The sequence below is a fragment of the Sciurus vulgaris genome, assembly GCF_902686455.1.
Source record: "Sciurus vulgaris genome assembly, chromosome: 3".
Taxonomy (NCBI): domain Eukaryota; kingdom Metazoa; phylum Chordata; class Mammalia; order Rodentia; family Sciuridae; genus Sciurus; species Sciurus vulgaris.
Window position 1 is genome coordinate 182,228,604 of NC_136463.1, and position 26,602 is coordinate 182,255,205.

Genomic DNA, 26,602 nt, shown 5'->3' on the forward strand with positions numbered 1-26,602 from the left:
AATACCCACATTTACTTTCATTCCCTCCCAAACCTCACTAAAACAACAATAAAGAGAATTTTTTTAAAAGACATAAACCCACAAGGACAAAGAGAGTGGGAGAGGAGACAACAGCAACAAAATTTTGGAAGCTGGGTAGCAGATGGATGAGTGGTAACTGACTTAGCAGTCCTGAGAAAGCCGATTCCTGAGCCAGCAACAGAGGAAGCCAAAAACAAAAAATCCAGAAATTGACAGCACAAGATAACTCTGGAGGGCAGGGAGAGGTGGGTGAGCACGAGTCTGCAGCAGTATCCCTTGAATGTTTACCTTAAAAGATTCACTCTCCTGGTCTACACAGAAGACCAGAAATTTATTCTCCGGACAGGACAGAGGAAGGTGTCTGAACTGGGGCACAGTGACACGCTCGGTGGTGCTGGGCGCTGGGGATAGAGTGAATGTTGGCATACCAAAAGTTTTTTTCCACCCACTCCAGAGTTCTGGGGGCCAGGCCTGCACCTGTGAGTTAGGAGATGGGAACATCTTTCTCTGAGGAGCCTGAGTAGTAAGTAATAAAGGCACACTAACAACCATAAGGGTTTCCCGAGCAGCAGTCAGCTCTCTTCTGCAGTAAAGCTCACAGGCAATGCCAACGCCCATCACAGCTTTTTAGAATTTCACTTTCATGTCTGAAGGAACAACCAAGAGGAAAATGTCTCATATTAAATAGAAAAAGTAAAGTGATCTAATAAAGCAATGAGGACAAAACACACTAACAAGGAAAAGAAGCCTCAGAGAATTTTTTAGAGTTATCTATACCACAAAATAGAAGAAATGAAAAAAATTGAAGATTCTAGTTGGAAGTGAAGTTGAAGAATTGTCCCAGAAAGAGATAGAAAAGATAAGAAAATCAGAGAACCAGTCCAAGGTATCCAGCATCTGTTCAATGAGCATAACAGAAATAGAGAGCAAAGAAGTCAGAAGGAAAGAAATGATCAACAGGCGTGTACTAACATGGAACAATGAATCCCACCATTATGTACACCACAGTGCACCAGTTAAGTAGATAGGGGAGAAAAGGAACCATTCATTCTAGGAAATGCTCCATTCCTGGAGGACATGACTGTCCAGATTGGAAGAGCTCGCTGCCAGCATAGTGGTGGAGACATGTCTCCAAGACACACCACCAGAGAATTCCAGAACCCTGGAGACCAAGAATAAGATCTATAGGTTTCTAAGCAGGAGGGGTCATCTACAGTAGATCAGAAACCAGAATAACTCCAGATTTTTCTACCACAACCTTAGAAGCCAGGTGACAGTAAAGCAAACCTTCTCCATGTCTGAAAGTCTGTGATCTCCATACCAAAGTCCTGTACCCAGCTGTCAATAAACTGAGAGTAAGAGAGGACATTTTCGGACATATAAGATCTCAAAAAAAAAAAAAAAAAAAAAAAAAAAGTACCTCTGGTACACTCTTTCTCAGAAAGCTGCCAGAGGATGGGCTTCCATCAAAATGAAGGAGTAGGAGCTGAAGAAATAGCTCCTTTTGGAGAGCGCTCGCCTAGCATGCGCAAGGACCGCGGTTCGAATCCCCAGCCCCTCAAATGAGAAGGAAAAAAAAAAAAAAAAAACCCACAAAATGAAGGAGTAAATCAAGAAAGAGAAAGAACCAGGTGCAGTGGTGCACACCTGTAATCCCAGCAGTTTGGGAGGCTGAACCAGGAGGATAAAATTCAAAGCCAGCCTCAGCAAAAATGAGATGCTAAGCAACTCAGTGAGACCCTGTCCCTAAATAAAATACAAAATAGGACTGGGGATGTGACTCAGTGGTCAAGTGCCCCTGAGTTCAGTCCCTGGTACCCACCCATTCCTCCCCTCAAAAAAGAAAGAGAAAGATATTGTACCTAGGAAACACAGATTAGCACAGGGAAGAAGGGAAAGAATCACCTGGATCAGGGTTCAAGAAACTTCCTGTAAAGGCAATGGTAAATATTTCTGACTTTACAGGCACCTTCTTAGTCACAACTATGAAACTTTCCCATTATAGCAGGGAAGCAGATGATAGGTAAATAAAACAGCTTGGCTATTGCCAGTAAAACTTTATTTAAAAACAGATGCTGAGTTGAATTTGACCCACAGGATCATAATTTGCTGACACCAGCCTAGATGATGATTGAAGGGAGTCCCAACTGTGACTGATGCCCAGACAGCTATAGTGCCACCCTCTGGTGCTTTTGAACCATCTGTGTAATATCAATACATGGGACAGGCCATGCAGTGCTTTAGTGTTGTTATGAAACCAGTTTTGACCTCACAGACCTGTGAAAAGGTCCCTTTTAGATAGTTGGTGGGAAGTTTGGGGTAGATTAATATACATAGTACACAGATCAAGCGAACTAAAACAAGATAGGTGTGAATCCTAGTGAAGTAAAAAGTTGTATAGAAAAGAAAAGTTGTATAGAAAAGTATTTACAGCACCACAGTAGTATATGGATGAGGAATTCTGCTAGTCACCGTGTAACTGTACTGGGAGGAGGGCGAGAGCAGGACCCATGGTTAGGGAAAGGGAGTATGTGTGTGAAGGCAAAATAAATTCTCTGTTTCATGAACAATGCCTAAAAAAGCAAACAGTGACAAACGATTGATATAGAAATATGGAAGTTAGCATCAAAGTAATCTTTTAAAAGGAATAAAAGTGGTTACCAAAGCCGGAAACAGTGGCGCACACCTATAATCCCAGCAACTTGGGAGGCTGAGGCAAGAGGAGCGCGAGTTCAAAGCCAGCCTCAGCAGATTAGCGACTCATCAAGACTCTGTCTCTAAATAAAATATGAAAAGGGCTGGGGATGTGGCCCAGTGGTTAAGCGCACCTGGGTTCAATCCTTGGTACCAAAAAAAAAAAAAAAAAAGTGGTTACCATGGAGAGGGGGACAGAGGGCTTAACAAGTCTTTAAAACTATCCGAGTATTGGAACTATGTGTACTTTTTTTAAATTTTTAACTTGAAATTTTTTAGATAAACGTGGAAGTAAAGAAAATAGCACAATAAATGCACCATGCCCATCGCTCAAATTCAGCTACTGTCAAGATTTTATTTTTTGATAAAGTGTTTTGAAACAAACCATAGACAGGTGAAAACTCATATGTATTTTGGTCTGTAACTCTAAGAGCTTTGGATACTCTTTTATATAAGCACAGCCCCCACAGCATACCTAACAATGGACACTAATGCCATGGTGTCATCCAGAACCCATAATACGTTTCCCTGAGCGTATCCAATTGACCTGTCCAAATTGGAATAAAAAAAAAAAATTATACACGTTACTTTTGGTTTTTATGGCTCCTAAATATCTGGTAAAAAGATCCTTTCTAAGGCTTAAGAGGCAAACATTATCTGAAATACAGAGAAGGAATTATGAATACAGTATGCCAGCACTCATATTCTGGTGGGGGTGAGAGCAAGCAGGGGGAAAAAATGAATGGAAAAAGATCAGAAGAAATAAAACAGAATGCCAGCTGTGGTTGTGTTTGGGTAGTAAAACTATGAGTAATTTTTTCTACTTTTTTGTATTTTCTAATTTTTTTGAAAACATGTATAACTTTTATATTTTTATAAATGCTTATTTTTGCAAAAGTTTAAATAGAAAATAAAAGCCTGTTGAAGAAAACTAACTTGAGTCAACAGAAAAGAATGTTGAGTCTGAATTATGCCTGCCAGGGTCAAACCCGAGAAACAAAAACTGCCTGATCTAATGTGCTTCTAAAGTACAAGGGTCATAAAGAAGCACTAGAAAGCGGCAGACCCTGGCACACAGCTGCCCTTTGGGGTTTCCGCTCGAGGCAGCACCTGGTGCTCAGGGCTTCTGCTCTCCATGAGGGGCTGTAGGGCAGGTGTGAAGGAGGCACAGGGCCAGGAGAGGTGCTGGGCCTCCGTCCAACCTTACCAGATAGGAAGGACCAGGGTTTGGACTAGGGACAGGGACTAGCCAGGCAAGGCCCACTGATTACACTCTTTGTACTGTGGTTATCCAAACACCCTGCCCCAAGACCAGGGGACCTCATGAGAGGTAGACCAGTTGGTTAGTTCTGGGATGTGGTGACCAGTGAGTATCTCTTACCCACAGTCTGGGCCCATAATGAAAGGTCAGAATCTGCACTTGTGTCCAAGAGATGCTTAAACAAGATGCTAGTAAGGAAAGCCTGAGTTAAGAGGGGCACGAATTCAGAACCAGATGGGAGGTCAAGAACCCAAATGAATAAAGAGGAGGGAGTTCAAAGCCTATGTGGCCAGAGCTGGGGACTGGGTTTGCATGCAGCGGAGACTTTTCTTGGCATAAGGGCTTGGGCTTTGTTAGAAGGAGCCAGGGCAGGGCCAGCAGCATCTTGTCCCCACTTCCCCCGCATGGCCTCCACCCTCACCTGAAACTGAAGTGAAGAAGGTTTTCCTTAGGCTACTGGCCTGCCTTACTCTGAGGCAGGCATGGTCCGCTATTATAAGGCTACTACAACTTTTTTTTTTTTAACCCACTAGATTTTTTAGAAACACCCACAAGAAAATCTTGGATATCTCTGCTTTCATTAAGTCAGTGCCCCAATTTTTAGGTCAATAAATGTTTAAGAATCTTTTTAGCATATTTCTCACATGTTGGTTGTAAAAAACATTGTTCTCTAATCTTGATATTTGTGATTAAATATTGTCACAGGGGAAAAGTCACCCAAGTAAATCTTGGACTTTTTGTAAAATGCAACTCTGGAACCACAGAATCAGCTCTGACTATGTCCACCTGGTGACCTTATCTCTTCCTAAACACCTCTCTAGTACTTCTGTCTTCTTTGACACTTAGAAATGTAAGGGCCTGAAATACAGGTTCACCTCTGTGACCAAACTTGTGTCAGACTTTGAAGAAGTCACCTGCGACGAAACAGATGTGGTGGCAGTCTCAGGTCACAGATGAGAATGAGGAAAGGAAGACCTCCCTGACTGGAGCCATGCTCCCTATGCCTCTCCTGCCCTGGCCGGAAGGCTGCCGTGTGCCAGCATCCATTGGGACCTGGGTGTACTCCAGAAGAGGATGCTGCAGGCTTTGACTCAAGCCAGAAGCCGTGGAGTCCTTTCCACTGCTGTGGTCTTTCGCTCGCCACCCACCCCACCTGCATCCAGTCTGCCAGTCCGTGGTCTCAGCTTTGCTTTCTAAATATCTCCAGAATCTGCCCACTTCCTTATCCCCGGGAGCACTGTTGCAGGGGTTCAGGCTGCTGTCTCCCACTGAACTAAGGCAGTGGCCTTCCTGTTTGCCCAGCTTCTGTTCCTGCCCACTCATCTTCTCCCCGCATAGCAGTCAGAAGGAGCCTTCTAAATCTTAAGCTAGGTCTTGTCTGTCTTTTAAAATCTCCAATCTCTCATTCAGAACAAAAGCCAAAAGCCTTTAAAATGGGATGCCCCCCTACCCCTATTCTTTCCTCTCTGCCTATCTCTCTTCTCCTAGAGACATAGGGACTGCAGGGCCATCTTGCTCGCTGGGAGATCCTGTGTAATGGGCTCTCCACCATGCGGCAGCTCCCCTTCTTGGACTTCGTGGCCTTCATCCGCTGAGCTCGTTTTGCTACCCGCCGCCTCCTAGCACCCTTCCGGTCTCTGCCTATTCCTGGAGATTTAGGACACTTTCCACTCCCTGCCTCAAGGAGCGCATGTTGAGCTCTCCATGCCGTGAGAGAATGCTGTGCGGAGTTCAGGCCGACTTCTTTAGCAGAGCCTCGGTGCTACTCAGGAATTGTTTTACTACTTGCTAAGGTGGCTGTTCCAGACCTTTATTCCTGGGCTCCAGCCTTCACTGCTGCTTCCCATCCCTCTTTCTTTCAAGACCCACCATTCCCCTCCAGTGGCTTTCATTTCTCCTCCTTGGAAACCAGAGAGCATCCAGTTTGATCTGCTTGATCAACTTTCTTCTCTGCTTTTCCCCTCTATTTTGCGCAATGAAAATGCTCCTGTTGCAACCTGACTTTAAGCCCTGTCTTCTCTGGATCCCTTAATGGCATTGTGGCCACCAAGCCACCCAGACTTTAAGTCTCCAGCCATTTCACATCTACTGCCTTCTGGCAGAGCTGCCTTTGCAGTGGGCCTCTGTTCGGTCCTCTTGTTCTGTTCCACTGCCACCATCCTAGTCCACCTCTTTGCCGTCTTACTCTAGGACAAACGGCACCAATTGTGGCCTCTGTCCTTTTTTTCCAGTGATCCTCCTCCTACTCAGCTTCCTCTGACCACGTGCGATAATCAGCCCCCAAAGTTCAGTCTCTGGATCATGATGTAAAGGACCTCCACACTCTGTGACTCTCTGCCATTCACCCTCCAGCCCCCTGGGCCTCTCCTAGCTGCTGAAAGGTTCACTAGGCCTCATCTCAGGCTTCAGAGACTGCACACGTGCTCCTTCCTCTTCCTTGAAGGCCCTTCCCATCAGCTCTGCCAACAAGGATCCATGCTCTGAGATCCAGCTGTAATGCCACTTCTTCCACAACACCGTTCAAAATAGTCACTCATGCACTCACTCAGTATTCAAGGGCTATTGCTATATTCACATGCTCTCCAAGGTATTGAAGATACGAAATTAAATGTGCCCCAGACAGAAAGAGTAGTTACCTCTTGGTGATGGGTGAATAGATTGTTAATTTTTTTTTTCCCACCCATACTTTTAAAGTTTCCTACAATGAATTTATAATAACAATTAGAAAAGTAAAAATTATTTTGATTTTTTTTTTTCTAGTAAACAGTTGAGAGGTGCTAAATTGTTTGTAGACTGAGTGGGAAAGTGAACAGGCAAGATGAGGTAGAAGGGATCGACTCTGGGGAGTCTTCCATCCTAAATGGGGAGAAGATGGGGTGGAGGGAGGTGTGCCCTAGATCATGAGAAGGTGCTCCCAGTCAGAATCCATTTTCCCATCTCCCCACCCCTCAGCACCTGTCGTCTTTCCCTGGACTTTAGAGCCATTTGTGCACAGACCTGTTGTTCTGCGAGATCATAAACTCCTTATGAGCAGAACCCATTCCTGAGTTTTTTCCTCTCCCATTCAGTATAGTGCCCATACCCAGAAAATGCTTAGAATATTTCATAGGGTGATTCGCACACCTATTTCTTCTGCCTGCCTAGTTAGAGAGGTGGTCCCCTTGGCAAGCACTGCATCCACAGCAGCCTTCCCCGCCCTGCAAAGCCAAGTGCTGAGGTCCAGCAATGCCTCACACTCCCCCATTCAGCTTCTGCACAGGCCTGCTGTCCCCATGAGGACCTCTGCAGAGTTTCATGTCCTGCTGCTGGTCTGCTATCTGCTTCTACTAGGAATCCTGTGAACCTTGAAAAATAAAATGCTGGCCAGGGGCAGTGGTGCACACCTGTAATCCCAATAACCTGGGAGGTTGAGGCAAGATGATCTCAAGTTCGAGGCCAGCCTGGACAACTTAGCAAGACCCTGTCTTAAAATAAAAGGGTGGGGAAGTGGCTCCGGGGTAGAGTGCCCCTGGTTTCAGTTCCCAGGATTGCCAAAGAATATGTTGTGCTCTCCCTGGGTCATGGTCTCTAGAGGCCCCCAGGGTGAGGCTTTTGAATAGTATCGTGTAACCTGGGGCTTCAGTTGGGGGTAAGAAGCAGAGCGCTGGGCACTCATAGTGGAAACCTTGCCCAAGCCACTTCTATTGAGACAATAGCTTTAAAAACTGGTTCTGAGAAGAAAGGGAAAGTTCCCAGAATATCTATCTTTAGTCATTACCAAAGGTGGAGCAGAATCTTTCAGGCCTGAAGCAACAGCTGTAGGACAAGCATGTTTCAGGAAGAACTCCGCTGTGCTCTCTGTCCTGCATGTCCCCATTTCCTAATGAAGGCTCAATAAGGTGGCTTACCTAAGGTCACTTCAGAGGAATCACAGAACTGAATTGTGGGCACAGATTTTGCTATGAATCCTTGGGCTTAAAATAATTCAAAATGAAATATTTTCAAGAATGAAACAAAATAAGACATTTATTATTTATTAGATTGTCATGGCAGGAGGTAAAAATTCCTTTTAATCAACTTTTCTTCCACATTTTGATGTTATTAATAGTGGGTTTGACTTAAACCTGAGAAAATAGACCCTGAGGTAGGAAAGAGGAGAGTGGGGCTGTCCTGGGCTCTAAAACAAGCCCACTCCCTGCCTTCCTTCCTTGCCTCCAGCTTCTTTCCCACACCCTTGGGCCTCTCGAAGACCCCCTTTAAGGATTCCTCCTGCTGCCCTGTGGGAAAGAGAACGCCTGCTCAGCACCATCAGGGCCTCCGGGATCTCCTCATGGTCTGCTGCTCTCAGGTTTGGGGTGCCAGGCAAACATTTGAGAATGTTTCCTCCACTTCCTTCCTGTTGGGCTCAGAAGTTTAGACAGCTGTCAACAGGTCAAAATGGGAAGGTGCTGGTTCTCCCCTCAGGACCAGCAGGCAAACTCAGTGGAGGCCCCTTGTAAAACAGAAGAGTGTTCAGACCACTGAGGCATTTTTTCCTATACAAATAAATCTTGGAGAGAATTCTAGCACATAAGCACACTGACTGAGAAACTAAACAGGCTGGTAGACATGAGGCCCTCTGCAGCCCGTGCCCTGGGCAAAGGACCTGGTAGGCTCCTGCGTGCTCCCTCGGGAACCCTGTCAGGGCAGCTTTGGAACTCTCCAGGATCTGGTGTCTGTATGCCAACACCGAGGTATAAATGGAGCTTGCTGCTCCTGGGGCATCAGTCTCAGCTCTTTACGACCTCATCTTAGCCTAGTGGATCTCTCTGTTTTGGGGAAGTTTTGTATTTGTTTGATCAGTTAATTGTTTTGTTGGGTTTTTTTTTTTGTTGTTGTTGTTGTTGCTTGGTGCTAGGAATTCAACCCAGGGGCACTTTACCACTGAGCTACATCCCCAGTCCTTTTTTCGTTTTGTTTCGTTTTGGGGAAAACCGGGTCTTGCTAAGTTGCTTAAGGCCTCACTAAGTTGCTGAGGCTGACCTTGAACTTGCAATCTTCCTGCCTCAGCCTCCCAAGTCACTGGGATTACAGGTATAATCAGGCTCTCTTATTTTTTTAAGAAGGACGAGCCTGGGTCTCACCCAGTCACATTAGGCCTAGTGCAGGGGTGGGCCTAGTGGAAGGGTCCCCCTCTCACGCCTGAGCTACCCCTCAGCCTCTGCCCACTGGTCCCAGGGCCTGCCCTTGGCAGTCCTTCCTCTGACCTGCCCCCTCCCTACCCTGCTACTTCCCACCCCTCCTCTTTCTGCCCACATCTTTGTCGGATGCTTTTTTCTTGGCGCCTTTGGCTTCTCTCTCAGCCATTCTGCTCCCCCCCCCCCACACACACACACTGCTGCCACTCACAAGCCAGGTTTTGTTTCAATCAGGAAAACGTGTCTTTCTTTCTAAGCTATCTTTTGAACTAAACATTTTATAGATGAGAAATCATAATTGCTGAAGTGATTTTATATCTAGGTCTTTAAAATTAGAAATTAACTCCATTAGCAGTTTTTAGAACCAGAGGTGTCTTCCTGAGGTGCTGACATTTTTCAGAGGACAGATTTTAAAATTCATTTGAATGGAACTGGGACACGGTGTTCAAAGCTTTCCTCACATCTAGTCTATAGACGTAGAAAGTTGATATGCATTTGAGGTACATTTGGCTTCTTTATTTCACATCTATCTCTTGTCTATTTTATGACATTCAGCTGAAATATAAGAAAAAATAGACTTTGAATCGAAGTCTTTAGTTGTGGAACTGCTTGTGGCTGCCACTTGGGAGCTTGTGTAACTCTAAGGAAGTCCCCATCCTGTTTTCTCAGCTGCTAACCAGGCTGAATCCGACCCTCCCAGCCCCAGGCCAGTGCCGGGATGCGAGGGTCCTGGGCTGAGGGCACAGGGCTGCTTTCAGCCTCCCTGGGTGTGGAGGAGCAGTACCTGGTGGATAGCGTGGGCTCCTGGTTAGCCCGGGTTTTCCCGGCAGCACCCTGCAGTCAGGGCTGGCACTGGTGGCCTTACGTTCTCAGCGCTGCTGTCCCGAGTGCATGCAGCAGACTCACTGCCTGCAGCAGGAGTGGCCCAAGTCCTGTGATTCTGCAGGGGCAGGACGTGATCTTTGAAGGGTTTTGTTTATGCATCTCCTCGTGGCTTTTTAACTTTTTCCATGAAAAACCCTTTGTCCTTTTGTCTTCTGCCACTGGCTCTGGTTATGGACTGGGCGTTGATGTGAGTACAGTTTCCAAATTGGAAATTAATGAGGTGTTCCCTCCAGAGAGGCCTGCCTTCCACCCGGGGCTGGCCGCTCCTGGTCCCCCCTGGGTGGATCTTTGCTTCTCTGTTTCAGCTGCCGCAGGCTTCCTTCTTGTCCTCTCTACCTCCCAGAGGTGGTTTCAGGCCACTTTTCTTAGCCACAGAATTATTTTAGTGACTGTCAGGTGTGACTCCAGGCCTCCTCCTCCACCCTTTGGATGTGTAAAAAGAAGATCAGGGCAGATTCCCAGAGACTCGGCTGTGAGGGGAGGGCTGGAGTCAGGTGCAAGAGCTGCGGGAAACGCCAGCCCGCAGGCCCCGAGTTTGGTGGTGTCCAGATGTGTCAGGGAGGGACATCTGCCTCGACTGAGGAGGAAACAGAAGAGCTGAGGTGCTGGGTAGGCAGGGAGAGGTGCTGCAGCTGCGCTGCGCTGGGAGCAGCACCAGCAGGGCCCCAAACGAGCTTGGTTGGAAGCGGGACGGGGCAGCCTCTGATTCTGGCAAGGGACAGATGGACTTTAAGAACTCCCCAAGATTACAGGGAGCCCCTGGTTTGGGCTCAGCGGTCAAGGGCTCAGAGGGAGCAACCAAGGTAAGCGTGGAACCAGGCTTCCTGGGCTTGGGGCAGCAGTGTGTCTGGGCACCTCGTGCAGCTTGCTGAGAATTTCGGGCATATGTCAGGGGTGAATCTAATCAGAGCTCTCATTAGATTGCAGTGCAGTTCTTGACCCCATGGCCTAGGGGGAGACAAATGCCCCTGGGGGTGCTGTGGTCACCTGCACTAGAGCATCCTCCAGAAAAAAAGGACACAGACCCCAGGAGGCCACATACCTTGTGACCTGGGCACAGGAAGGAATCCATGAGCCCACCTGTGAAGTAGGAGAAAGAGAGGCCGGGGATTTGGGTGGAAGCTGGCATTCCCTGAGCATCGAATATGATGTGGACACGGGAGAAGGGACTGGATTTGGAAGGAAAGGGAGGAAAGGAAGCAAAATGACTCTAGGGGAAAACATTAAGGCCACCAAATGAAGAAGTCAGGGCCCTGTCATTCTAGAGGGGGTCGGAACAGCTCTATTCAGGAAATGCAATGTGTAGGGCAAGCCTGGGCTGGAAGGGCTCCCTCCTGCACATGGCACCCCCAGCTATTGGACAGGGCCTGGGATTAGCGCTGTGGGCACCCTTGCCTGCAGCACAGGAGCCTCCTGGGAACCAGGTTCAGGTTCTGCCTGTGACAGTGTAAGACTCGAACATGTATTTGAGTTCCTTCTAGTTCTTGGAATAATCTGGAAGGTGTAGTTTCAGGATTTTGGTTTTTTTTTTTTTTTTTGAAGAAAAAGTCTAATATTACAGATTCAAGACTCAAAGACTCTTTGCTCTAAATGTATAAAAAGCGTGAATGATTGTCATCCTTCACCTCTCGACTGCCATTTTCTGATTCTTCTTGTAAGGGAGGGAGTGGGCACCAAAGGGCGCGCTGCAGCCTGTCAGGGTAGAAGAGGTGTCCACGAGGGCCTTGTGGGTGGACAATCCTGAGCTGGGCTGTGCCCCTGAAGAGCACCAACAGACCCTCCTGAGGGCTGTTTATGAGGGGCATTGTCTCAGAGGCTGTGAATAGAGTGGTTTGTCTAGTGAAGAGCAAGTGAGGGGGTGTCCCATGCCCAGACTAGAAGGTTCCACTTCTAACTGATGCTCACCCCTTCTTCCATGCCCTCTGCTGCCTTTCCTTGCTCTGGAATCATGATTCCCACGGTCTGCATCTTGAAACTTTTCCACTGTCCTCGGGCCCTAGAGCCCTGCACTGCCTCCCTCATCCTCTCCTGCACAGACTGGGGTTCTCTTGTGTGAGCACTCTCTTCTTCACACTTTCCCCTTGGGCTCATCCCCCTCCCTCCTCCCTGCCTCCCTCAGGCCTCTCCTCCTCTCCTGGGTGGATGTCCTTCCTCCATTTAACCCCAGATCCTGTTGTTCTTCTACATGCTCAATCTTCCTTCCACGCTGGCTTCCTCTCTCTGCCTATAAACACAAACAGCCTCCGTCCTGGTACTCAGCAGCTTTCCCTCTTGCCTGTCTTCTGGAAACCACCATCCACACTGATTGCCTTGCCTCTGCTTAGCCATCTGATCATCCCCCACCCCAAACTTTGTAGACTTTCTCACATCATGACCCATACAGGAAGTGTCACATTTTAGTGGCATATGGCACATGATTGAGGCTGAGGCTGGTGGAGATAAAAGCTCTGTCTGCCCTGAAGACAGGAGGAGCCCTGTCCCAGTGTATCTGGAAGTCCTTGTAGTCCACGACCGCTTCAATCCTTCCAACTTGACTCTGCAGACAGCCTTCCTGGACATCACCGGTGCTAAAGGCAGTGCTGCATGCACGGACCTTTTCTTTGTTTTAATCCTCTTGACATTCAAATGGCCTTGTGTAGACACTGCTGGTTTAGCGCTCAAACTCTGCAGTGGCACTGCCTGGGTTCTGTTCCCCTTTGCCACTTTCCAGCGACGTGACTGTGGGCAAATTACTTATTTTCTCCATACCTTGGTTTCCTGACTGAAGAATGAGGATCAGAGATTTCTCACCTCATAGGACTGTTGTAAGAATTAGTGGGCTGGGGAGATAGCTCAGTCGGTAGAGTGCTTGCCTTGCAAGCACAAGGCCCTGGGTTCGATCCCCAGCACCGCAAAAAGAAAAAAAAAAAAGAGTAGCTGCTGTGTGAAAGTAGGTCATCAATGCCTGTCTCGTAGGAAGTGCCATTTAAAGTGCTCTCGTGCTGCATGTCTCTGTCCTTTTTTCTTACAGTGCTTTCCCCCCACTTTTCCTAACACTAGACATACCTGGTCTTTTCCTTTCTGGACCCTCTTATTTTTTTTTGTTCTCATTCTCTGGCTTCCGTCTTCCCTGAATGGGCAGGTGTAGGACAGTGCAGCCTGACTCTCCCTTCCTTGAGCCCCTGGAGTGGTGTTGCCAGCTTTCCTGCTCCAGACCAGCCACCATCTCAGGCCCTGGGCCAGAACCCCAGGTGCCCTGTAGATACCCTCATCTGGATCTCACCCTGCACCTCAGACTCAGAAGTCCCCTCAACATTTTCATGTTTATTTTATTTTCATTTTAAGTAATAATGGCTTATAGAAAATACAGAGAAATTGAAATAATCTCTCCATTCAGCAAGCTCCACCACGAAAAGGGTAAAGCTCCTGGAGTTGGGCCTTTTCCCAGGGGCACCTGGCAATATCTAGAGACATTTATGGTTAAAAACTGGACCCTGGGGGGAGGGAACATGTTACTGGCCTCTACTGGATAAAGGGGCCAAGGATCCTGTGCAATATTTGAAATTGCACAAGACAGCCCCTCACAATAAGGGATTTGGGGCCCAGCAGTGCTAAGGTAAAAAACCCTGTTCTGTCTCCATATAGACATGTTGAAATGGGTTTTCCTTTTGTCCACTCATCCTTTCTCCCCACCCATGTTCTCTGTTTCTGTCAGGGGCCCTACTTTCTCTCCTTTCCTTTCTCTTCCTCAACCATTACCAAACCCAGACACCATTGGGCAACTGTCCTTTTCTCTTACCCCAGTTATGAATTGATGACCACTCTCTTAAACTGATGAAGCTTCCCACAGGCTCTTCACTCTGCAAGGTGTGCTTGGGGACCTTCAGAGACTTCCCCTGCCTACTGAATTCAGCCCAGGTCTGGTAGAGTCCCAGCTGCTTGAGGGCAGCAGCTACCGTGTCTGATTCATCTGTGAGACACCATTTTGAGCACAAAGTCAAGCACTCCATAAATCTTGGTTGAGTTTGTGTGGTGAATGGCTGGATGAAGAAAAGCCTGGAAAAAGTCTCCTCCCAACTTCCTCATAATGTGTGTGTCTCTGCAGATCCTCAAGGAGTGGTTTGGCCGGACCATCATCCGCTCCTGCACCAAACTGAGCTATGAGCATGCACAGAGCATGATCGAAAGCCCAACTGAGAAGATCCCTGAGAAGGAGCTGCCCCCCATTTCCCCAGAGCACAGCAGTGAGGAGGTGCACCAGGCCGTCCTGAACCTGCACAGAATCGCCAAGCAGCTTCGCCAACAGCGCTTCGTGGATGGCGCGCTGCGTTTGGATCAGGTCAGTGTGTTTTGTTCAGTGTGGCCAACAAGTTTGACTCAGGCCTGAAGCCAGTGGGATGAGGCAGCATGGCAGTCTTGGTCTCTCCTGGCCTTTCCCCGGCCACTCCACCACATTGTGCTGTCCCTCCAGACTCCGCAGGCAAAGGCCTGGTGACACTGTCACAGCAAAAGGAAGGTGTCTGTGTGGGTAGCTCTATAAGCAACGCCCCCCCCCCCCCCCCACTGTCTTCTCTGGAGAAGCTATGCCTGGGATTTGATCCTCACTTCAGGTTCCTGCTTTGAATCCCTTCTGGTGGAGGAAGAGCCTGAGAGACATGCAAGTTTAGGAAGTAGTTGGCCAGCATCCGATCCTGAGGCTCAAAAAGCAGTGTGTCACCTTATTCCTCAAAGAGAGTTATTTGTTTACAAATTCCAGATTAACCTCTGAAGAAGTAGAGAAGGGAGGAGCCTGGAGAATGTTGGCTATGGAAGCAAACAGTGCTGCAGGGGCAGTAATCACTGACGGTCCCAGCCATGCTGTCAGTCCCCTGGGCCCTAGCAGTGTCGCTTGAACCTAGGTAAATTTTCATATCCCAGAGTCGGTAACTGTTAGGACCCTGGAATTCTCTCTTCATTGTTAGCACATTAGAGTGGAGCTTGTGTGTGTGTGCGTATGTTTATATATATATATATATACATATATATATATATATATTTTTTTTTTTTTTAAGTTGGCAGTGGACCTTTATTTTATTTATTTACATGTGGTGCTGAGAATCAGTGCTCTGCCACTGAGCCCCAGCCCCAGCCTGAGCTTATGTTTTATATCATGGATTTTTTTTCTTTTTCATTTGCATTTCTTTCCCACACTTTCCTTCCCAGGCCGTTGCGTGCTGTGGGATGTCTCCATGTGTCTGAAAAATGGAGTGGGCAGCAGCCAGGTCACTGGGATTGTCTGAGGGCGCTGCTTGTCAGACCATTAGCATAGCTTACCCCGCAGAGACTGCTTTCGTGCATCTTGCTTTAAGACCTTACGGTACAGGTTCTGCTCTCAGCCTCCCTTTTGCCGCAAACCTGCGTACTTCCTAGCAGGCATGGCAAACGGGTGCTGCCCCAACCTAGGAGGACAGTCTCAGGACCTGGATGATCAGACCTGCCTGGGCAGCACCTAGGCAGGCCTGTCTGCATGCTCAGGGGAGATGGTAGGCAGAGTAGACAGGAAGAGGGCTCAGAGCTGGAGGAAGAGGGACTAAGGCATAGGAGGGTGCAGCAGGCCTCCTTGCTTCCTGCAAGGAATTCATGAAGGCACTCTAATTCCCACCGTCCAGCACCTCTGTGATTGTCAGGTCCAGGGACATTTTGTGATTCTTGCTTCTTGGACTTCAATCCTACACTAGGTCCTTTGGCTGCCTCCTGAATCTTTGTCTCTGTGTAATGTCCCATTTCCAGAAGCCTCTCACCCTAGGATCCTGTTCACTGGGATCTTCCCCACGTTCCTTTCATGTCCCTCCACACTCCCACCCTGAATGAACTCTTCTGCTCTGATTGTAACTCCTAGCTGCATGGATATTTCCTCCTCAGCTCCAGTTCAGTCTTTCTCCCTGCCTTCTGTTTTTTGGTGGGGGGTATTGGGGTTTGTGAATTTGTTTGTTTTCCATTTCTGGGGATTGAACCAGGACCTCGTGCGTGCTAGGCAAGTGCCTTACCACTGAGCACTCCAGCCCTTTTTTAAGTTTTATTTTGAGACATGGTCTCATTTAGTTACCCAGCCAACCTTGAATTTGCCATCCTCCTGCCTCAGCCTCCCAAGTTGCAGGAACTGGGAGCCACCACGCCTGGCTGCACTTACCTTCTTAAACTCACTGCCTGGAGGCCCCACAGCCATCTCACCAGCAGCTTCCTTCCTCTGTGCACAGCAGTACCTGGTGCTGATGGCTGCCCTCATGCTGGTTAGCACCTCCTCCCTCCATGATGTGGGGGTGTGCATATGTCCCTGAACCTAGGTGATTCCAATACTTGGCATGCGTTGTTCTAATATGCAGTTTAGCTAAATATTAGGTCAACTAATCAAATACAAGCATAAAAACAAAATGTGTTGTTTTGTAAAACCTAAGTTAAATATTTTGGAAAAACTTGGATGAGTCTTTGAAAATTCTGTTCTTGCCAGATGCAGTGGCACATGCCTGTAATCCCAGCTACTAGGAAGGCTGAGGCAGCAGGATCTTAAGTTCCAGGGCAGCCTGGGCAACTTAGCAAGACTCCCTGTTTCAAAATAAAAAATTAAATAAAAGGACTGGGGATGTAGCTCAGTAATAGAGAAACTGCCTAGCATATGCTCAGCCCTGGGTTCCATCCCTAGTACTATTTTTTTTTTTAAATCTGTTCTTTAGGAGTCATTTGTACGAGTACGGGGAAAGCCTAAAATTCAGGAATCATTCTTTATTCAAATTGCTTTACAAATGCCTTAAACTGTAAGTAATAGACAATGAATTTAGTGTAGTTCATTCAGAAAAGACTGGAAAATCTAATTAGCATACATTTTTTTAAAAAAGTCTTACCTTTTCAACGATAGTGAATGAATGTGCATTTATATAAATTAAGCCAAAACACAAAATGATTATATGTATACCTGTTCTACATGTTTTCCTTCTTTATCTGACTTTCAGAATAGCTCACCAAGTGCTTCTCAGGCACAGGAACCGTGCGGTTTCTGCTGTAACACTGAGATGTTACCCCATCAGGTTGATGTAGAGTTCAATTGAGTTAAATGTGTGAGATACTCAGCAAACTAGACAACTAGACAAGACTGTCAGTGACCTCAGTTCGCAATAGGGAAAGTGTGATGGTCAAAACAGGGAACATCACAGATTATTGATGAACTGTCAGCATGCCCAAGAATCCACATTTATTGGTGAAAATTACTTTCAATATCTAAAGCTCAATGGCTTTTTCAATTTATAAATTAGAAAACTGAGACCCCCAAAGGCAAGATGTTCAAGTAGCTCTTTGTTCAGTTTCTCTCCATTTACACCATGCTGACTTAAGAGAAAAAAGTTTTCCTTTAAAGTGGGAGAAAAAACACCCTCAAAAGTCCTAATTAGGTTCCAGTTAATTAAGGTTCGCAAATAATGAATTTGCATCCTTGGAGTTGATTCCTTGGTTCCCCAGAAAACAAGTCTGTGGACCCCAGCTTTAGAAGGAAGAGACATCAATCTCCTGCAGCCAGGGACACTGGTGAGATCGTTTATAAATCAGCTAAATGGCCCCATTCAGAAGTCACTGCATTTGTCCTCCTGTCCCTACTGCCTGCTTTGCCCTCACAAAAATCCATTTTTCCTTGGTGCTGTTTGAGTAACCTACTGTTTGGGGTTGTTCTCTGAAGCTTGTTTGCTTCAGTTCACAATGTCCATGTTTTGGGTGGCAGTCCTAAAAAATACATCCTTTTACAAAGCCAACTGAATTACAGAGGAGACACCATCCAGGTCACACATTAGGTCCTTGGGTCCAGGATAAATCTGCCAAACCAGAAGTTTCACCTTTCCAAGTAGTTGGTTTGCCCTTGAGATGAATCAGGGCAGAGTATGTGGCTCTGATCTGGTGCCTGTTTGTGGAGTCTGGGACAGAAACCATGATAATCTCAGACACGCAGAGCAGCATGACCACTGGGTGTTCAGTCAACAACCTAGACTACAGCTGCCTCGACCTTGTCTGAGCTGGTGAGCCTCTGTGCCTGGGGCCTCTTGTTGCTGACCTTGTGCTGTCAGATACTAGCAGACTTGCTCTGTCCTTTGATGGGAACTGCAGGGGGCAGCACTGCCTACCAGGTAGGGTGCCTGCTCCACACGTCTCTCTCCTGGAGCTCAGACCTGGTTCCAAACAGCGTTTTGCACCATGATATGACTCTCCTTTGCTTCACTGCCTAAAAGCAAATGCAAGTCTCAGATGCAGTCTTGTGCTTTCCAGTTGAACGAGTTAAATGTCCCTTCCATGTTTTCTATCTCCACGTCTTCTGCTATCACGATAACACAAGGACTTAACGAAGTTTCTTATTCTACTTTGTTTATAACACGTGTCTCCTGTTTCATAAAAGGAGGCTCCCATAAGTGGGCCCAGACTTCTTCATATTTTTAGTAAAAAATAAAAATAAAAATCACAGTAGGTTATAATCCCATCTGCATCCTGAGCTTTGGGAAAGAGCGGCTCTGCCTGTTTCCTGCTCCTGACTCAAGTTGACTGACAGACTTCAGGGAGGGGCTTGTTATGTAGGAAGGGAGATGAGACTGCTTGACTTTGATGTGAACAAGGCCTCGGCCTCCTTTGGAGGTTCCATCTTGGCCATTGCTTTCAGAAGCCATCGTAGCAGTGTGCTAAATAGAATCTAGAACAAAAACTTAACAACTGTCTAGTTTTGGAAAACTCCTGCTCTCTGGGGCTTTCTCCCAGCCCCTCTCTTCAGTCAGGTGACCGCACTTCCAGGAAGGCTTCCCTGAGAGCCTGTGGCTTGCAGGAGCTGTTCCCCACAGGGTCCTGGGGGGGGGGGGCGGGCGGTGGTGGAAGCTGGGGCTTCTGAATTTAGAGGGTGTTAGGAGGTTAGGAGTTGGGTAAAGAACCCTGGTGTTTCCATCTTCAGAGACAAATTCCTCCAAACTAGAGGAGGCTTTAGCTTTACTAAATTCTCAGCTGCATCTCATATGAATCCTACTTGAGACAATTTTGAAGCCCAGACTTCAGGAAGTTTCTTTGTAGACTTGATTGTGAAGCTAACCTTGTTAATGGAAATTACTTTAATATCCTGACCCACGCTACTATGGAATGCTGTTATGGATGACCTTGACCTAGCCTAGTCTTTAAATTAGGGGTTGGCAGACTTGTAAAAGGGCCAGAGAAAATGGTTCGGACTCAGAGCCATATGATTTCTGTGTTGCTACTCAGCCCTGTTGTGGCCGTGTGCAACCAGCCTGATGCCTTAAATGAATGAAGGTGGTTGTGATCCCATAAAACTTAAAGAACTTGAAGCCATGCGTGGGGCACATGCCTATGATTCTAGCAGCTTGGGAGTCTGAGGCAGGAAGATCACGAGTTCAAAGCCAGCCTCAGCAAAAGCAAGGTACTAAGCAACTCAGTGAGACCCTGTCTCTAAATAAAACACAAAATAGGGCTGGGGATGTGGCTCAGTGGTTGAATGCCCCTGAGTTCAATCCCCAGTACCCCCCCAAAAGAAAACAACTTAAAGTACTTGAATTTCTTAGAGTGTTACATGTAACAAAATATTATCCTTCCTTTGATTATTCTTTAACCATTTAAAAAGTGTAAAGCCTATTCTGAGCTCCTGGGTGGTTGAAAAGCAATTTGGCCAGCAGTCCACATGTTGCTGACCCCTGCTTAAATGAGGGGCAGGCTACTCAGCTCTGTCGGCCAGGGAGCCTATAGCAGCTCATCACCACTTCCCTGGAAGGCCAGGCCTGGTAATGCAGAACAGTTGTGCTGTGTTAGCTCCCAGGATGGTTTCTTGCAATTAAGTAAATTATTCCTTTGATTAGTACCGTGTTTAGCAGGTCCTGTTGCAGGATGACAGTAGAAGGATGGATCTGTTCAGCACCAGCTCCCTTGCCCCATTTACCAGCACAGGTCACTTTAATCAGCCTGAAGCCAAAGGAGCAGTGGCTCTCATTATCCCCTCTGCAGGCTTCTCCTAGCTAGGCAGGGCCCCCACGGCCTCCCAGGCCCACCCACCGTGGGGACTTCTCTTGACAGAGGCTCTGGGGAGACTGCGTGGCTTCTCCCGCACCTGTCCAGTCCCCAAAGCAGCATGCCTCGCAGGATCTGCTTCTGTTCCTCCCCTTCTACGCAGCAGCTCTCAGGAAGCTTGCGTCCCATCTCTCTGCTGATTAATTTTTGTACGGATGATATTTGGTGCAAGATGAGGACAGGCACATTCATGCTATCTGGCTCTTCCTTGGTCTCATTGTTTATGTCGTCAGTAAAATACAAGAGTGAGCTGCTGGGCTGAGGTTATAGCTCAGTGGTAGAACACTTGCCTAGCATGCGTGAGGCACTGGGTTCAAGTCTCAGCACCGTATATAAATAAATAAGATAAAGGCCCATTGACAACTAAAAAATATGTTTAAAAAAAAAAAGAGTAAGCTGTTGGCAGGAGGCATGCTTTTTCAGCGTGTCTTCAGAAAGCTTTGATCGAGGGTTTAGTGTGTACTGGGTGCTGGACACATGATGATGAAGGAATAAGACTCAGAGCCAGTTCTTAAGGTTGTGATGAAGCTAGCAGACGACCAGAAAAGAAGTGCCGTGACAGCCTGCCCACAGTGCAGGGGCACTGCCCTGGAGAGGTTGGCCCAGGGGTAAGGACACTTTACCAGCAGAGGCATTGTGTGCGCTAGGTCTCCAGAAGGATTTGAGGGACCAGCAGAGTGCTGGCATGGATTCAGAAGGGTGGAGAGTAGAGAGCGAGTGAAGCTGGAGGAGGCAGGGGCATGGCCTTGAAGATCACAGCAGCTGTCAATATGAATATCACGAGCAGAACTGTTTTAGAAGGAGCCTCCTGAAAGAGAGAAAACTAGTTTATACTGAGTTTATAATCCAAGAGAACAGTGATAAGGCCTGACCTGGGCAGGGCCCATGGCGTGAAGGGAAGTTCCAGACCCAAGAAAGAGCACTGGCAAGCCTGGGGCATGGTGGCACTCTTGATTAGATGGAGGAGGGATACAGGGAGGAGCGGGAATGAGTTTCCAGCCTGGGAAAAGGGCTTGCCGCAGTCCCGCAGTCCTGCAGTCCCTTCCCAAGCAGGGAACATGATCGAGGAAGAGGCGAAGCAGAGAGATGGTGACAGCCAGCGGAAAACAGGACAGTAGAGCTGGGGGAAGCATCAGGCATTAGGGCCTGGAAGTCAGGAGGGCTGGCCATGGGGTCACCATTTGGGGACCAGCAGTGTAGAAGTGTTCATGGAGCTGTGTAAGGAATGGCCTCACAAGGGGAGGGCTCCGCCAAGGGTGGCCTTGAGGCCCAGACAGGAGAAACGGGAGGGTGGGAATCACCAGCCAAGACACTGCATTCGGCTCTGTCCTGCTTCTGCCTCAGAAAGGAAGCTTCCTCTCAGATTGTAGCAATTGACACAAGAGAAGCGGATAAAGAAGAAACCAAAATCACCTGTGATTCCATTTCCCAGAAGTCACCAGTGTTGCTATTTTGGTGTGATTTCTTTTTATATATTTTTGGAGGGATGTATTATCATTTCTTATGGATTTTCCCCTCACTACTTCATGGCAGGAAGGAAGGTAGTTAGCATAGCATATATATAATTTTTATGTTCTGCTCCTTAATAGTAAATGATGAATTTTTTCCTGTGTCCTGAAGAAATACTCTGGGGACTGGGGGATGTAGCTTACTGGTAGAGCATGTACTTAGTTTTAGCAAGCATGAGGCCCTTGATTCAGTCCCTAACACCTTAAAAAAACTTTCTAGAACACTATAACACCTGCACAGTATTTCATCATATGAATAATTTCTTGAACATTTAATCACTCCCAATTTTGGATATTTTAGTTCTGATGCTTGGTGCTACAAATAATAATATGATTGCCTTTTTTGTGCATAAATCTCAGCCCAATCTTGATTATTTCTGAGTCTCTTTTTTTTAATTTATTTTTATTGTAAACAAATGGGATACATGTTGTTTCTGTTTGTACATGGAGTAACAGCGTACCATTTGTGTAATCGCACGTTTACATAGGGTCATGATGTTTGATTCATTCTGTTATTTTTTCCTCCCCCCCCACCCCTCCCACCCCTCTTTTCCCTCTATACAGTCCCTCCTTCCTCCATTCTTGCCCCCCTCCTACCCCCCATTATGTGTCATCATCCGTTTATCAGCGAGATCATTCATCCTTTGGTGTTTTGAGATTGGCTTATCTCACTTAGCATGATATTCTCCAGTTTCATCCATTTGCCTGCAAATGCCATAATTTTATTATTCTTTATAGCTGAGTAATTCTGACAGTCTTTTAAAGTGTGAGGACAGGGGAGGGGATGTGGCCATATTTAAGAATCTTTAAGCACACTGCTGTGTCCCCCTCCAGAAAGGTTGCACCCGCTCCTGCCTCAGCAGCACATGAATCAGGGCACTAAGAAGGGCACACCCATCGGGTATTCTGCCCACCTGCTCACTCTCTTCCTCTCCTGTGCCCAGGTACACGTAAGAGGATTTCCCTGTTGCATTAGTAATTATGAAAAGTATTTCTAAGGATCTTTCCATTTGAAATTAACAGAGAGAGGTAGTTGAAAACATCCTGCAAAACTCTTGGCTGATGTTGAGACTGGGGAGTGACTCCTGCCCCCAGCTAATGTCCTCCGTCCCTCTCCTTAGAAACCTTAAAGAAACCCCTTGCATCTGTACGAGTGTGAGAGCGGCTGTCGCCCTTAGATCCTTGGAGAACATTTGTGACTGCACTAGTTTTTTGTCACCTCCTGTGTATAGTAACTCCAAGGCGTTGTTTGGGTTGGCCTGACATGAATACTTATAAGGAAATCAATTGGATTAAGACTAAAGAAAACAGAGTTGCTCTAGATACTCTGTGTCCCCATAAGAACCACCCCCTTCTCATTAGGGCAGTGACAGACAGTCCAGGAAGGTTCCTGCTAGAAACTCGGGGCTTCCATTTAAATGTTGACAGACAGCACATTACTTCAGCCCGGAGATAGCTCTGGAGTCAGTGAGGCTTAAAGAATACTTATTAGCCTGCCTGATTTTTCTTGTTTTTCCCCGTTACCAGTTTCATAATAATCATATTAGCAAAGTTTTCACTTAAATGTGCCCATCTCACTTATAAAATAAAGCCCAGCCAAGGTTCCCTGCTCTCTGGTGCCATTCAGCACAGGGCTCTCGGACGGCTCTGCAGGGCGGCGGAGGTGGGGAGTGGGCTGCACCCTGGGCCTCACAGGGAATTGGGAAGCTCAAGAATTCCAGTCAGGGAGTTCCACATTCTTCCCTTTGAGGGAGAAAGTGAGAGGCAGAGATCGATTTCATTTTTGAGCTTTAACTTCACATGGAATTACAGAGAATGTAATCCTGTGCCTCCCAAAGCATAAACAGACAGAGGTGACCTACTTATATGTCACTAATACTAGTCACCAGCCACTTCTGTGAGCTGATAGCTGTTTGCAGCTTATCAGCCTCTACATAACAGCTCATGTCCATCATTAAGCTGAACTAGCCCTGCCGGGCAGCTGCTGTCATCACCCTCCACTCGTGGCACAGGCTCCTTTAGACAGTCACACAGCCGTTACTTGGAGCTCTTGAAGATTAGGAGGGCTGGTCTTTTCTGGAAGTTGTCGCACACGCACACTCGGACATGACTGTTCCGACACTGGTAGGCTTCCTCTTGAGTTCCTCTCGTGGTATGAGTGCCACTCAGCCCTGGCAAGGAGCCAGAGGCAGCAGAAGACAAACGTCCTACCCTAAGCTGCATAGTGAGCTTGTGAAGAGCTGTGTGTGCTTATTAGAAACGCGGGTAAAACTAAAGAAAAGCACAGCAGCTGAGTCAGGGCTGATGGAATCCCTGGTTGCTCCCAGGATGGTCCCAGCGCCCTGGCTGCAGGTGCCCTTCCAGGTCACAGCTGCCCTGCTGCTTCTGCTCTTGTGAGCAGGGCTGGTGCAGAGCCTCAGCAGAACTCGGCAGACTACTTTCTAAGTAACTCTAGAAAATAGCCTGGCTTCTACTCCAGAAGCTTTTCACTCTGGTTCTTCCCATGTGCCCATATCCAGGTTCATTTCTTACAAATGGAGAAAGAACTCTTCCTGCCCTGCCCCTCCACCTGCCTGCACTGTGACTTCTTGGTCCACTTCACAGGCTCCAGAGCTGAGGACTGAACCTGGCTCCTCTGCCAGAGGTCTGCCTTTGTCACACCTTTCCCAGGCAGGACTGCTCCCCAACCCTCTCCTATAAGGTGCCTTTCACCCCTCATCTTCCAGTTGCTTCCCTGTCTCCTTCCCTAAGACTCGGTTCCTAAACCAGCCCCTGCACAGCACTTTATATCCAGGTTCTTCTGGGTCTTTCTAAATAAGCAGGCGGCGCCAGCGATAGTGGGGAGAGTGGACCACGTCCCTACAGGGGAGGGGCCTTTGTAGGAAAATTAGACGCACATTATGAACCAGGCAGGTCTTCCCCTTGTGCATAAAAGGGTTGGGTGTTTGATTGTTTGCCAGGCATCCGAGGTTCTGAAGTAAGGTGTAATGAGGACTTCCTCAAAGTGCAGCTGCCTGGACAGGTGTGAGGCGCCAGGAAGCTTCAGCACCCTGGGCTGGCAATGCTTCTGAGGCCACTGAGCACGTTTGTGTTCCCCTGCAGGGGAGCCTGGCAAAAGGGCTCTCGGGGGTAGGCAGAGACCCCTGAGGTGCCATGAGGGAAGGGAGACGCTGAGCCTCAGCAAGGAGAGTTGAGTCACCAGGTCTGTCTCTTGAAAGGATTGTCTGCAGTGAGCCACCATCAGCCACCCCTCTCAACCCTGTGACCAGAGGAAACGAGCTGTGTAGCAGGGGAAGCTCTCCAGTCTGACATTCCCTCTGCGAAATGCTGGTGAGAGCCCAGTGTTGCCTTGAGTGGAAGCTACTTCCCTGAGACATTCGCATCCTGCCTGGTTGCTGCTGGGCTATCAGAAAGAATAGGTCACGTCCTGGTCAGAGTTGAGAGCATCCTCAAATGTAAGTCTCTGACCTTTCCAGGGGCAGTGAAGTAAGACAGGGCCCTCACGCTGACCAGTTGAGACACGAGAAACTTCTGGGGCTTGGGCCACACCCAGCACCCTTGTTCCTTTCAGGCTAGTGGCCTTGACAGATGGGAAAGAATTTGACCTCTCTGGAACCCTGCCTTTTGGGGTAATTGTACTCATGATTAGGAAACAGTAGGACTCATCGCCTTTATATTTACAGGACACTCTGCATGTCCTGGCCCTGCCCCCATGTCACACCCACGTCACTCGACTGTGAGCCAAACAACTACATAAGAGACATGGAATTCTTTGACGTTAGTAAAACCTGCATTGGAGAAGGGAAACCCTTGCAGCTGATCCTTAGATTTCAGCCATGACTGCTGCTTTGGGCTGGCCTGTTGATTTCCTTTGTCACTGTTCAGTGAGCTCAGGGCTCTGCTTCCCAGGCCACACCCCCTTCTGTTCTATTTGCTCTTAAACTCCACGGCTACACCAAGTTCCCCCCAGATATTGCCTAGGCCTTGTCACTCAAAAACCTGTAGGCATCATGGACCAACAAGGTTCTCAAAATAGATTTTGGGGACAAGATACAGGATTGCTGGCTTTTTATTTTTCCAAGCAAGGACTTTTTCTTTAAAAAGCCAGTTACCGTCTGTCCTCTCCATTGTTTTGATACCATTTCACTTTACCCAGCAGTCTTTCACATTGACTTGGTTGAGCACGGTGAAGTCCGTTCCATTCTCACTTTTTTCCCATTCTTCTTCCTCTCCAACCCACCAGGAGAACCACTGGACTTGGCCCTCGGATCGGGAGGCCCTTGCTGTGTGTGCACCTGCTTCCCACCAGCTCTCCGCCTTCCTCCTCCCTCCTCCCCTGCCTCTGCAGAGTCTGAGCCCCCACTTGACACGCAGTCCCAGTCCACTCCCTCCAAGAGCCGTCGTTGTTGTCATCCTTCTCCAGACACCTGGGGCTTCCTGGGACCCAGGCGTGCCCCTTCCACGTCCACATTGATCTCCCTTTGCAGCTTTGCTTCTCTGTTGCATCTCTGCCCACACTCTTGACCTTGGGTCCTGAGGGCACAGACCCCTGAAGTTCCTCTCCCACCAGGAGCCTCTTGCATTGTTAGGGGCAGGAGGCACACGGAGCCTCATGGAATGCTCCACCATGGGGCCTGAGGACACATGCCTGCTTTTATAGTCTGCCGTTTACAGCTGGGGTCCCTTATTCAATTTCCCACATATTTTTCGATTATCTACTAGGTATGGAGTACCCTTCTCGGCTCTGGGGACAGAAAGATTAGAATATGATACCGCTCTCAGAGTTGCATATCACTTCCTGGAGGAAGTAGAGACGAGTGGATGAAGGAGCCAGGAAGAACCTGGACGGCAGGCTGCGCCCGGGCCTGTGTACAAGTGCCTGCTCTGGTGTTTCTTGTGAGAACACCAGCGGTGGCTGAAGAGGCACTTGAAAAGTCAGCTAGAAACACAGTCGTTCTGTTTAGAGGTTTTCTTCTGTATGGAATGAGAGTTAGCAATTTGCTGTTAGAAAATACTGAAAATGCTGAAAA

General features: G+C 47.7%; 1 protein-coding gene across 5 annotated transcripts in view; it reads left to right on the forward strand.

The window, feature by feature from the left end:
- The window catches only part of DIS3L2 (DIS3 like 3'-5' exoribonuclease 2), a 362,072-nt gene that overhangs the window by 282,598 nt on the left and 52,872 nt on the right, over positions 1–26,602 (forward strand). For all 5 annotated transcript variants that reach the window (XM_079134845.1, XM_079134846.1, XM_079134843.1 and 2 more), the window contains one exon: positions 14,102–14,335. In XM_079134845.1, coding sequence (XP_078990971.1) covers positions 14,102–14,335 — 234 coding nt within the window. The remainder of the gene's footprint in view (positions 1–14,101; positions 14,336–26,602) is intronic.